The following is a 14,342-nucleotide window of genomic DNA, read 5'->3' on the forward strand; positions in this document are numbered from 1 at the left end:
CATTCCTGAAATGTAAAGTAAGTACAGTATATGTTATCTAGAAGAGACGAACGCATTATTATACCAAATTTCAAAACGGAAGTTTTTAGCCAAAACTCACTACTTCTTCGTTTGACAATAAGGACGATTTCTAATCCCATCTTTATATTCATAACGCCTTATTGAATACCACCAACTTTTTCCTTTTACCTGAAATATACGCATACAGTTATTTAGTCTTATCTATTAATAAAATGTTATAAAATGCGTACATAATTGTTTTTAATAATATAACACTGGCTGAAGGGGAGTTATATCAAAATCTAACATAAATCACGTTGAAATACATCAACAACTTTGTCATAACTGACTGTGACAAAACTGACAACAAAGTAAAAATGTTACTTAAATTATAAACACGTTTAAATAATATTTAACTGTGTTTGAAGATGGTGAAAATAACAGCAACGTGAAGATGGCAGAAGAAATGTGGATGGCAAATGTTGTGAAGATCAGATGGCATAGTTTTCTTCCTACGCAATTTGATCTTCATAACTGCTGGCATTCATAATACAACTATGCTCTTATGAAGAGAATACAACACATTGGTGCATACATACGTGAATATAAATCGTAAATGTTGGAAAGGTTTGGTGATATATTTTCTCATTTAAAATAAACGAGTTGTCATTTTGACAGCACGGCAGATGTGTTCAGATAGTAAAGTGTGTTCGCGTTCAGGGATGGATTATTCTATAAATTCATTTTAATAACCTCATACTCAAAAAGGGTGTTATCAGTTGACCGCTATGTCTGTGTGTCTGTCTGCGGTAACGTAGCTCTTAAACGAGTGAACCGATTTGGATGCGTTTTTTATTTGAAAGTAGGTTTTCTAGCGGTTGTTTTAAGACATGTTTAATATCGGTTCATACGTTTCTTTGCGTTGGGGGTTTTACATTTTTAATTTATGTTATCTATACTTTCATTGGAGAATAATTGCTATATTAATACCTACACTCTAGATTTTCAGTAAGTAAGCAGTTAAAGCCTGACCAGTAATATATGATCACACGCCATATTACGGAATTTCATTGGAACAATTTTTTTTATACTAAACTGAACTGTCATGAGAATAACAGCGCCTTCTTCACAATGATCATATATTTCTGGTCGGAGTTTACACTACCTAAACCAGCGGTGGGAGCATGGTTCCATTTTTATCACTTGTCACTATGCCCGTCACTTTCGCTCTTACATACTTGTTAGAACGTGACCGACATGGTGACAAATGATAAAGAGCCTACCATCTTAGCCCTACAGGCTATATTTAGGCTTTAGACTGTATTTCATGTTTCTAGGCCAATAACTATACAGGACCCCATAAGGCAGCTTGTGATCTTGCTTACCACCATCACGATATAAATAAATACAAGTTAGACTCAAAATTATCACTGTATAGCCTATTAAGACCAATATAATAGGGTGATTTCAAATTATCTTGTATAAAACAATTTGTAAGTATTAAATTTTAATTAAACCTACAGACCAGCAATCACCTCCTTGGTCTGATATAAAAACAAATTTAATGGGTATTTTTTGTAAGGAAAGTCTTTAACGTCCGAGAAGGACGATTTCATTACATAGATTGAAAATACTAACAATTTTGAGTAAGAAAAATAAAATAAAAAATATGTTGAGTTATTTTTGTAATCATCATTTTCATGACTGATGATGATAATCAAATGATACACCTAAACCTTTCTCGAGAACCACTTCATTGATTGGTGAAAACTGCATGAAAATCCATTTAGTAGTTTTTGAGTTTATCACAGACACAGACAGACGCGGCGGCTTTGTTTTATAAGGTGTAGTGATAATGTGGTTACAAAAATCCCATCTTATATTCATGAAGATAAAGCAAACTGTAGTCTGCGGCTGTAGCACGGTTGCATTTTTATCACTTGTCAACCTGCCTGTCACGTTCTAACAAATATGTAAGTGCAAAAGTGACATGCATAGTGGATACCGATATAAATGCAACCATGCTGCCATACCAGTAGGCCTAAGATGGTCGGCTCTTAATCATTTGTCACCATGCCTGTCACATTCTAACAAGTATGCGCGAAAGTGGTGGGCATAGTGACAAGTGATAAAAATGGAACCACGCTGCCACTGCTGCAGCGGTCAAATTTTTATCACTTGTCACTATTCATGTCACTTTCGCACTTACATACGTTCTACGTGACAGGCATGGTGACAGGCGATAAAAATGCGACCGTGCTTAGCCCGGTCATCCAGCTTTGTCAGACAGAGCAATAAAATGGAATTCATAATACCTATGTTTATTTTTATTATTTCAGTTGTTTGGAAATATAGTAACAGAACAAACCAGACTATACCTACTTACTTTCACAAATTTTGGTTATAATTTTATTTATAACTCTTATTTATAAAGCTTTACAAGTCTGTTTATGTTTTGTCTCCTTTTTACAAATATATGGGTCAATATGACAGAGTAAGACATACGATTAATAGCCAGACTCTGACCTCGGACCACGGCAACTTTGCACAAAACATATAGTTCGTGGTCATCCACGATGACGCGCAGATTTGTCAAATCTAAGCTTTAATTATATGGCAATACGAGTCAAGGCATGCGTCTTCGTGAATGACACGATCTATAGTAACATACCTATGCCTATAATCTCCATACATGATGATTGATGTAGCACTTGAGATGAAAATTTAGCGTGGTACGAATCTAATTCAGTAGGGCTAAGAGTGTTGGCTCTTTATCATTTGTCACCATGCCTGTCACGTTCTAACAAGTATGTAAGTGTAAAAGTGACGGGCATAGTGACAGGCGATAAAAATGGAACCATGCTGCCACTGCAGTAGGGCTAAGATGGTCGGTTTTTTATCATCTGTCACCATGCATGTCACGTTCTAACAAGTTTGTAAGAGCAAAAGTGATGCAAAATATTGTTAAAAATATGTATCTACACTTTGTATTAAAATAAAATCAATTTTAAACAACCTCTGTCTTCTCAGTTTTATTGACCATTTGTAAATTTTACATTGAAAAAAGGTTGCATTCCTTATTACCAAATGGCTGTTCGTAAAAAACCATAGCGAATTCTTTTTTCAATTTCAAAATTCCATTCTGACAAAAGCCATAGCGTTTAGAAACAAAATACGTTCATTGCTTCTTTCCCTTCGCGGTTATACCGTTCTTGTGAAATTGTCTTGGCAATTCATCTCCGCATTATAATCTAATTTACTCGGAGTAAGTGTTAAGTGCCTTATGTCAGTGTAAAGTGACGTGTAAAATAAGTAATCAGGTCAAAGACCTTTGCTTCTGTTAGCTTTTAAGAAAATTCACCACGCTGCGCAGGTCCGTGATCAAAGTCATGAAGATCAAACTGCGTAAGTACTTTAAAATATGCTATACTTCAATAAAAACACTTTAGAATGTATTTAAGCCCTGTGAACGCCCACAATGCCAAATAAACGCACGTTATGGCGTACGCTGTCAATGTAACCTTCAAGTCAGGCTTGCCTCGCTTGCGCTCTTTTGGCATGTGACATAATTTGATTCTTTTTTGATTAGTTATTCTTTGAATTGAATTAACCTTTTCAACGCTTTATGTCATAAACACAAACATCACTCAAACGCCAAGCTCCCGGGTGCGAGCGAGCTAATGTAATCCTTACTCGAAAGTGTGAAGGATACTTTGACAGCCAGCTTCCGCCATACCACCTATAGTTGTCCATGGCGCGGTGGGCACGGCTAGTAACGAACGCCTTTAGGTGTTTTTGGCGTTCAAAGGGTTAAATATATTCACATCGGGCTTCATTTAATAAATAAAGCGCCATTATGGTGTGAAATTTTGTATGTTTTTTGGGATTATAGTATGTATGGGGTAGTAAGGTTGCCAGAGCTCAATGAGGGGGGGCGGGTTTAGGGTCGGCAACGCGCATGTAACTCCTCTGGAGTTGCAGGCGTACATAGGCTACGGAGGCTGCTTACCATCAGGCGGGCTGTATGCTTGCTTGCCACCGACGTAGTATAAAAAAAAAAGATAACCGTGACTGGGTAAATGAATTAATGAATCTTGAATTTGCGAGGTTTATATTTCCATGCCAATGACTTCAGCGCGTGCATGACATTTTTCTGCTATACCAGCTGGCAGCCAGGTTCGGATCCCGGTAAGGGCATATTTTGTTCCTGAGTTTGTGGATGTTATCTATGTTGGTAACTAAGTATATATTTATTTATATAAGTATGTATATCGCCGCCTATTACCCATAGTACAGTGACCGGCCGAGTTGCTCAAAAATATCTGAACACGCACTATAACGCCTTGACAATAGAGGCGTGCTCAGATATTTGTAAGCGCTTTGGCCGCTCCGATATATCTGATGGCGACTGTACAAACTTCGATTAATATGGAGTTGTGTGACCGTCCTTAGTGCATTATGAACCCTTGCTGTTATATTTTCTTGGACATGAGCTACATATTAAGCAACCCTCGGTACGCCCCCTTTCTAAAGCCTCACTAAATGTTATTAACCTTGATATGACGACTTTCTAAGCCTCCTCAGTGGATGCATGAGGAGAACATGATGCAGAGCGTGGGTGCGGCGTTCATGTTAGACAATGTCAAAAGTATACACTTAAGTAATAGGTTAAGATAGAATGTGGTATGCAATAATAGTACATTATGAATTATGATACAAGTGTGCTAAGTTGGTGCACATCGGCTTTCTTATTGCACGCTCGCTTGCAGCTCGCGCGCACAATATCGCCTCGTGTGTAATGACCAATGCACACGCGTTTCATACGACGTTTTTCAATATACTTGCGAGGAAAAAACAAAACTTATAAATTCGTATTTTTTTTGTCAAAACAGTAAGTAGGTACAATTTTCAAAATGGTGGCTTACCGTTTTAACATCGAATAATTGCATCAAAGCGTGCTGGGCTTGTAGGCACTTATTCGCCAGAAAGCTACCAACACGTTTTCCAAGAAAGACTGAGCGTTTTTGCTGATTTTCCATTGAATAAAAGTTTCATATGCCGCCAATTATTTTTCACCCGATTTTAATGGTAAAAGGCTATCGTTCTCGGCACTTGCCTCTATTAGTATTACTGGCAGCGTCAATTTTATGTATTCTTCATTTTCAATGCTTGAAAATGACATTTTCGTCAATATATAAACTAAAAACATGCAAAACTATTCTAATTTTATGACAAATACGGAAAATGGCTGGCGCGTTATTTTTTTTACGCACGATTCTAATGCGCGCGCAAGGCAAAGGCGCGAACGAAATCGACAAACAGCCAATTGAAAAAATGTAAAAAGCTAATATTTTCGTATTTCTATTCGACGAATGGTAATTTACGAGATAATTTAATTTATAAATTATGTTTGGTGTGATAAAACCTCTTTGAACTAACATTTGAAACCTAATAATTGGTTAAGATTTTTTTTATTACTCGACCAAATTAAGAAGGCTCCGTGTCCATGCATATTATTAGCAATCAGTTACCTTCCTAACTCAGTCGGATAATATAATGAAAAAGCACGAGTGTTATAATATACTGAAAAAGCACGCGTGTTTAATATCTAGGATTATGAGCCAAAAATCGGTGGAATAAAAACGTCGTTTTGAGCAAGTGTGTTTAAAAGATTATTTATGATTATGAGGATGGCGCGAAGACAGACACATAGAATATCACTCTATACGCAGCTTACAGATTCAACCAACCGATACCTAAATTAAACGTCTTCCACAGCGCGAGACCGTTTCCCGTCCACATCATCCACCGACGAGAACGAGAGCGGCGCTGAATGGGACACGCTGGTGGCGCCGCCCCCGCGCCCCGCGTACATCCACCACCCGCCGCCGCCGCAGGCTGTCGTCGGAGGCGCCGTGCGCAAGCGTCGCGGCAACCTTCCCAAGCACGCCGTCAAGATACTCAAGAGGTCAGTGGACTGGAATTTTTGAAATTTTGAAAATAGGACATTCTGACATAAGTTTGTGAATAAGGTTCATTTTGACAAAGGCTCATTCTGGCAAAGGCTCATTCTGACAAAGGCTCAATCTGACAAAGGCTCATTCTGATAAAGGCTCAATCTGACACAGGCTCAAACTTACACAGGCTCATTCTGACACAGGCTGATTCTGAGTCACATTCTGACAAAGGGTCATTCTGACAAAGGGTTATTCTGACAAAGGGGCATTCTGACAAAGGGTCATTCTGACAAAGGGTCATTCTGACAAAGGGTCATTCTGACAGTGTCATTCTGACAAAGGGTCATAAACATTTTCAACTTAGTACAACTGAGTCATTGTGCACCAGGTAGGTATTGTAATATTTACAGACGGCAGCATGGTTAACATGATCTTGTTTCCAGATGGCTGTACGAGCACCGATACAACGCGTACCCCAGCGACGCGGAGAAGCTGACGCTGAGCCAAGAGGCGAATTTGACAGTTTTACAAGTAAGTTCTAATGCTTTATCAGCCATCTCTCTCTTCAATAGTAAATGTTATAGTTAATTGGAAAAACCGGTAAGTGCGAGTTCGTTTACGTCGCGCACCGAGCGGCGGCGTACAATCTTTCAATTTTATCATGTAACTATAATCACGAAAGTCTTTTGACCAGAAGTATACTAACAAAGAAAGGTGCCCAACTGTCCGGTTCCGATTTGATTCATATTTATATATATTATGTTATAGAGTAGTCTAAAAGAATAGACAAATTTTTTTTTAGCTGCCCAACCTATTGAGAGAAAGTGTCCTCCAAAGTACTAAAAAATTACTAAATCTTTTAACTCCTATAGAAAGTGATGCTCAAGAAACGTGCTAGTTAATAGCTGGTTTGAGTATATGTTTGAGAGCAGGAAAAAAATCTCGACTCAGTTTTTGAGACTCATATATTAAGTGTAACAAAACTAGAGTTCTTCCCAACTTCGTAGAGACCCCGAGTCTTTTGTAGCGACTTGAGTCCTTTTCAAAGAACTCTCTATCTTTTTGTTTGCAATATTTCGAAATGCATTGTCTTTAAGTAATATTCATGGATTAGGCACACAAATAAAACAATAACGCATCATTTCTTTACTTTTATTTAGGTAAAACCTATGAAATTTTTGACGGAGTTTTTATTCATAGGCTCGAGTCCTTTTGAGTTCCTCTTAAAAAAGACTCAATAAAGGTCGTGCCTCGTCGTGTTTCGTAAAAACGAGTCGAGTTCTTCAAATTCAGGCCCAAAAGATTCAAGTTCCTACCAACACTAGGTATAACTATTGAAAGGTAATATGATACAGTACTGAACACATTACAAACACTCGTTCAACACTCAAACATAAATTTCTTTATATATTTCCCCTCACCGAAAAGCTCTATCAACAGTTGTACACTTACGAAGTTATTCGTTCAAGCTTTCGATCGGGCTTCAATACTATCCTTTGTATCCTTTCATGTAAGCTCTTAGAACCCCCGAGAGGAAACTAGGGTCGAGAAATATTGCAATGTTGTTATTATACTGCTTTTAGATGACCTTAGTACGGTACAGCTTCGTATATTGATTAGAAATAATTGGGAAAATATCGAAGCTGGAGTCTCGGTAGACTGAGGTTGGCTTGGTGCAGACAATATATTGTTTGCGATTCGAACTTAGAGAAAGCCAACTTGATCTAATTTAGACAAAACTTGTTTATGTATGTCAGCATCAAATAGTGACGGTCAAAGTGGCCAAATATATCGGAACACATCTGACGTTGTTCAGCAATTTTCTTTGGTTATTATATTGTAAAGCTTACCAAACGACTTTCATATTTCTAAGAAAAGAAAACGCGAATCTGAATGAAAAAAAGTTAATAGGTACTTAAATCAGTTGTTTTATTTATTTATTTTTTTCGTGAGCCCTGCGTACATTAGGTATACTGTACATATTTATTATTTAATTCAACTCGGTTCCAGAAACATTTTATTTTTTAATTTTAGATTTAGTTTCGAAACCTGTCACAATAAAATGTTGAACATACACAAGCTAATGCACGCCGGGCCTCCCGTTACGAAGATATTTTTCATTCCCTTTTCGTCGGGTTGCATCAGTTATCCGCGATCACGACCAGTGTAAATGCGTCGAAACGTCGGAATTAAAGGCAAACTCAATAAATCCGCTGAAAGTGTGGTTTAATGTGTTGAAAACCACGGTGATAACCAAAACTCACGAATTATTACCAAGTCAGAGCCATAATAAACCATATACCTACTAGTAATAAAACAAGATTGATTGTTGTTTAAGTAATTATTTTTTGCTATTAGTGAGTTTTCTTGTGGTAACTGACGAAATTTATAGTAAGTTTTGGTTGTCTGTGCCATAACGATTTTACCGTACTGTGGCGTGGTTTAAAAAAACTGATTATCCTCAGGTATGCAACTGGTTTATAAACGCCCGCCGTCGAATCCTGCCAGAGATGATCCGCCGCGAAGGCCACGACCCCCTGCACTACACCATTTCACGCCGCGGCCGCAAGCAGAGCTCCGCCATGATGGCCCCGCCCGGCCAGCACCTGCAGGGCTACGGCCAGATGGGCATGGGGATGAACATGGGGAACATGGCTATAGGGAGCGTGGCGTCCACGTCGGGCGTCGTCGTATGGGACGGCATTGGGATTGATGTGAGTGCATGATACAAATATTGTCAGAAGCGGTCGTTCACTATCGTCTTAACGTGACACATTTTAATCACAAACTTTCCTTATCAGGCCAATACCGATCACAACCGCAGCCACGTGTACGGCGACGGTCTCCTGGTCTACCGGAGCGACGGCGACGAGCTGGTCGAGGAGTACTCCAGCATCAGCGAGGAGGAGGTCAAGTACGATCCGTCCGTGTGGCAGTCGGTCATCAGCTGCTCCAGCGAGAGGCTGCAGGATGACAGAGAGTGAGTTGCTTTTTGAATTCCTGAACTGTCCCGCTTGCAATTATTAGGAAGAAGCGCGTAGATCTAGAAGCGAAAGAGAACTGAAAAGTTAAGCCGATCTTTTGATGCAAAGCTTATAAATGCTAGTTAGTTTTACTGGGCATTTACCGCAAATCGACATCCATTGTGCTTATAAGTGTTATGGGTTATGGAGTTCGCTGTTTATTGTAACCTTCACGTTTTCAAGTGGGGTTTATATTGTATCTTTTACGCCCATGATATTGGAGTGAGTGTGGTTTTTGTATTCAGCCGAGTCTCTATTCATAGAGAATTCAATATTAAGGCCTTTTATTTTGGACTTGACGTCGGACGCTGCGTATGGAAACGATGTTCTACGTTATTTTTGATGTTGACCCATACATTTACGCTGTACGCAGCGTAAAAGGAGGGGCTAATCCAAATTTGTACTTTTTATATTAAATGTAATTGTAATTGTGTAATTTTATAGTAAATGTTTTCAAGGGCAAATACCATAAATCACACAGAAACTAAACTATATGTGGCTTTTCCATCACAGAAGGGTTCTTATGCTTGAAATGCAATTAAGGTCCTTTCCATCTGAAATTCCAACAGATCTTATTGCTCATGAAGCATAAGGACTCTTACCTATCTGATGGAAAGCCACATGTATATTAACTCCCGGCCGGTTTCGACCACGGCGACTGCTTCAATTCCGCTGCTGAAGACGTTCAATACACACACAGACACACACACAAGCCACATTTGCAAGGGCAGACTCCATACAAAACCTTTAAATGTCAAAGTTTGAATAGGATAAATCACAAGTTTCATTTTTTTTTCAGTTATACATCGATACCCTGCATAAAATAAAATTGCCGAAGATTTTGACGAGCGAAAAGTAAAAAACCCGCACGACGACCAAAGCTCCCTCCCTTTCTAATTTCCTGGTTTCAGGCCCTCATAACCCCAAATTTCCCTTATTCCAGCACCGGCGCCGTAGTAACCGTGTCCACCTCCGAAGAGATCGACGTGGTCGGCAACTCTAAACTAGATACCGGTGGTTGGCACCCGCAGTTGGCCCACCTGCCCCAGCTGCCGCACCCGCTCCGCCGCGTCCAGGTGAGCCCGCCGCCGCCCGTCGCCGTTGAACTGGAGGTCGCTACTACTGACATGTGATCGGGAGACTTTGTGTGTTTGGTGGGGAATCTGGAACAGTCTGCATTTGACTAGTGTTGGTAGGAACTCCTTTCAGTCTAAATTTAAAAAAGAAAGTTTTAAAAAGTCCATAGTCGACTTCTTTATTCAGTCTTTTAAGCGGAACTTAAAGGACTCGAGTTTTCGGATAAATACTTTGTCAACATTCTTGTAGGTCTATATCGGAATGAACATGAACACCTAAGCGCCACTTGCACCATCTCACTAACCCGGGACAATGGGCTAACTGTAACCGGTTAACGCCGGGTTAGTGAGATGGTGCAAGTGGCGCTTAGTGTTCCAGGGTTAGCGAACTAACTCGGAGTTCACTGTTTATACGGACAGTACAGTTTAAACGGTCAACTCAGAGTTAGTAGGCTAGTAGGCGTTATTAAATGATGTGTACCCATGATATTCATGTGGAGACAACGTGTTTTAGAAAACGTTCGTATATCATTTGTGAGTTTTCTTTATAAGACTCAAGTCTTTTGCCAAAGACCCAGGTCTCGATAAGAACTCGACTTAATGACTAGTCGTGACGTAGAATGATGAGTTGTTTTAAAGCAAAGGACTTAAAGGACTTAAGTCCTAACCAACACATTTGACCAAAGATTGGTTAAGCCCAAGGAACCTTTTATTCAAGATAGATGTTCCGTTCCGCGGAGGTGTACGATATGACGCTTAATGACGTCATACAAAGTAATCCTATTGAAAATATATCAACAGCTGCTTTTAGGCAAAAGCACTGTTATGTAAATAATGAACTGAAATAAATGTCACACGACGGAATAACAGGACTAGTGTCTACTGTCTTTGCTGGAGGCCTTGGTTCTTTCGTATAGGGACCGTGCACGTGAAGCGTCTGCCATCTTGTGGCCTGAATCGGAAACATAAACATGTAAATTGACACTTGACGCTAAAGCAAGTGCTGGCATCTACGGTCTCGTACGTTTTCTTGTGCGTAGTAGGTTCTGCCATCTTGTGGGCTATATTGGATGCACAAACTTAACATTTACACCTCGGGCCAAAAATCTGACGTCTCCTGTGCTGCCCCCTAGTTTATGCACGCTCCCTATTTATGACGTTTATTTCGGTTTGTTGTTTTAAGATCTTTATAAAATAGTCTTAAGTCCATCTAAGCTAACTGTGCACAGATTTGACTAAACAAAATCTGGAAGCATTAATATACACGTCATATTTTCATAGAAATTTGACAATTATGATGGCGTTTCCATACTTTGTAATTGGAAATGCTTGGTCTGACTACGGGGTGTAATTTTATAGGTGATAAAAGATAAATATACAAGACTGTACTCATTACAGTGAGGTCGGTGAGCTATGAGAGCAATCCTGGAGTCCCAAATGTAAAAGTAAAATTTAATGTTCCATACTATAGTCCGTTTTTCTTAGCATTAGGAGGAAGGTAAACGATTTTGACGTGTCTTTTTAATGAAAAACACTTTTGAAAAATAAGTCACGGGAAATATCAAACAATTATAAATCATTTGCATTATTTTGCTTTCTGAGTAATAGATGCTGATTATTAACTAACTAACTAACTGCTTTGGCTCACCGATCCAAAAAGAATCATGGCCTCCGAAACGAGAGAACGCCACCTGTCCCGATCCAGCGCGGTTTCATGCCATGAATTGGCATTCAGCCGACGCAGGTCCGCCTCCACGACATCACACCAGCGGTACCTGGGGCGCCCGATCGGTCGACGGCCGGTTGGTCGCCTCAAGTACGCTTCCTTGACTGCTTGATCCTCCCCCATTCAGAGTAGGTGACCGAGCCAGTGAAGTCTGTGGGATTTAGTTACGCCGATGATATTGGGCTCGGCCACCAACTCTTCGATCTCGGCATTTTTCCGGATCCTCCAGGAGCCGTCGTCACTTCGGACAGGTCCCAGGATCTTCCCGAGCACTTTTCTTTCCGCTATCAGGAGCTGACCTTCCTCTTTTTGAGTTAGTGTCCAGGCCTCACAGCCGTACATGAGAATAGGCCGAATGACGGTTTCATAGATTCTTAGTTTTGTACTCTTACTGAGAAACCTGGACACCAACACTTTATGGAGGACTGCAATACATCGTAGCTGATTATTAAAAAGCGTTTTTCAATAAAAAAAAACACGTCAAGATTGTTTACCTTTTCTCTAATGCTAAAAAACGAACTATAAAGTTAAATCCCAAACAATTTATACAAGGATTTGTTAAGTGATTTCAGAGTTGCTGTAGTAATAAAAGTTGATCTTGGAAATTAGTACAATCGTGTACAATCTTGTATAAATGTCATCCAGTATAAGTTTTTGTATCGTAAGGTGAGCGCTAGAGCTGTGCGAGCTTACGGAGCGCTCTCATTGGTGCGTATGTTTCTATCTACTTTCCTATTGGTGGATTTTTTCCGCTTCGCTCAGCTCTGGTTCGTCGGTTTTAAAACACTTACTTGGTAAGATAATTCAAAATGTTTTAGTTTTGTATGTAAAAATTGTCGTAGATTTTTGTTGTAAATAAACTATATTTTACAAAAGCATACTTGTTTAGTATTGGGTGTTTTAATGCCGGCATCACCTGAGTTTAGGTTTTAATAGTTTTAAATCAAATCATTTTAGAAGTTTTACTGGTTAGTATTGATTAAATTCACAAATTTTGCTAAAATTCACTTGCGCAAAATTTACATTAGATTTTTTTTTTCGTGATTGACTAAATTGGGGGTCGTCGCTTCAGGTGGTGCCGGCTGAGAGAGATGGGGACAGCGACAAGTTCAAGTGTCTCTATCTCCTCGTGGAGACTGCGGTCGCCGTGCGTCAGAGGGAGAAGGAACAAGAAGACCTTATTGGTTAAAATCGCATTTGGAATAACAGCGCCCTACTTCGAAAATCGAAATTTCGTTATCTGCCTCTCTGTCGCTCTTGTGTATTCGGAACGGAACGGATAGACAGGCAGATAAAGAAATTTCAATTTTAGTTTTTCGTGATAGAATAGAGGTATTTTCTAGAAAAGTTAATAAGACACGTAAAGAGATTCAAACTACTGCAGGCGTAATTTTGTTACTGAAGGTTATATGGCGTTGTGGCGTTGTATGAGATAAGAGAATTTGAAATAGAGGTGGATTGTCAAAGAAAATTTTGTAGCCACAGTGAATTTACTGCCATCTTTACACTGAATCCGAAAACATGATTAAACCTTTTAGAACGCCATTTGCCATTTGACTATGGTCCTTATTCTTTCACTGATATGTGTTAAATTTGTTAAAAATCAAAAAGTGGCGCCATCTAATAGATCAAAAGCCTAAAGGTACGGCAGTATCGTTTCGAGCGATGGCGCTACAAACTGCCCTTTGCCCGGCAAGATGGCGCGACAGTTTGATATTTAACAAATTAAACACATAAATAATAAATAAATAAATATTATAGGACATTATTACACAAATTGACTAAGTCCCACAGTAAGCTCAATAAGGCTTGTGTTGAGGGTACTTAGACAACGATATATATATTATATAAATATCTATAAATACTTAAATACATAGAAAACACCCATGACTCAGGAACAAATATCCATGCTCATCACACAAATACATGCCCTTACCAGGATTTGAACCCGGGACCATCAGCTTCGTAAGCAGGGTCACTACCCACTAGGCCAAACCGGTCGTCGAACCAAACATATCGGTAAAATAAAAAGGATCAAAGTCAAATGGCGTTCTAAGTTTTAATGATGTATCGAAAGATAACAGTAAATTTACTGTGGCTACAAAATTTTCTTTGTCAATCCACCTCTATTTCAAATTCTCTTTACTAGAACAAAACGTATATAGACGTATATCGCCATCTACTTTAGCTATCAAATTATCGTCTACAATATTTTTAGACTACTTTATGCAGCTAAGTATCCTGTGTCTACAGCATGGTTTATCTAATATCAATCCTCTATATTGGTACGTAAGATTTTCTCCAAGAGATTTTAGGCACGATCAATATTTCTTTAAGTTTCAATTCTTAGTTAAGGATATAGATCATATTTTAAGCGATACAATGTTAATGCAAGTGTAACCAATTAGTTAATAAATGCAAATTGATTTTGGCTCCGTTTTCAATTTCAATTGCTGTCGGAAATGTTCGGGTGGTTGAAGGCAATCAATTTGATTGAGTTAGGTAACAATTCTGCGAACGTTTGGCTATGATTATTATTGGGCGATGCGTTACATTTTGT

The 14,342-nt window shown here is 39.1% G+C and overlaps 1 protein-coding gene across 1 annotated transcript; it reads left to right on the forward strand.

Moving 5' to 3' along the window:
• Window positions 1-2,857: 2,857 nt before the first annotated feature.
• LOC133528437 (uncharacterized) lies at window positions 2,858-14,089 on the forward strand. Its single transcript, XM_061865825.1, has 7 exons — window positions 2,858-3,405; window positions 5,779-5,968; window positions 6,401-6,488; window positions 8,423-8,671; window positions 8,759-8,937; window positions 9,924-10,056; window positions 12,855-14,089. Exons 1-7 carry the CDS (start codon window positions 3,390-3,392, stop codon window positions 12,969-12,971), a joined length of 972 nt encoding a protein of 323 aa, XP_061721809.1. The 5' UTR covers window positions 2,858-3,389; the 3' UTR covers window positions 12,972-14,089.
• Window positions 14,090-14,342: the final 253 nt, after the last annotated feature.

This window comes from Cydia pomonella, chromosome 19 (genome assembly GCF_033807575.1).
Source record: "Cydia pomonella isolate Wapato2018A chromosome 19, ilCydPomo1, whole genome shotgun sequence".
NCBI classification, from domain to species: domain Eukaryota; kingdom Metazoa; phylum Arthropoda; class Insecta; order Lepidoptera; family Tortricidae; genus Cydia; species Cydia pomonella.

Bases quoted from the DNA above. Each gene is read 5' to 3' on its own strand.
- LOC133528437 (XM_061865825.1), top strand. The intron at 6,489-8,422 runs GTAAGTTCTAAT...GATTATCCTCAG, and splicing joins CGAATTTGACAGTTTTACAA to GTATGCAACTGGTTTATAAA. The intron at 10,057-12,854 runs GTGAGCCCGCCG...TCGTCGCTTCAG, and splicing joins ACCCGCTCCGCCGCGTCCAG to GTGGTGCCGGCTGAGAGAGA.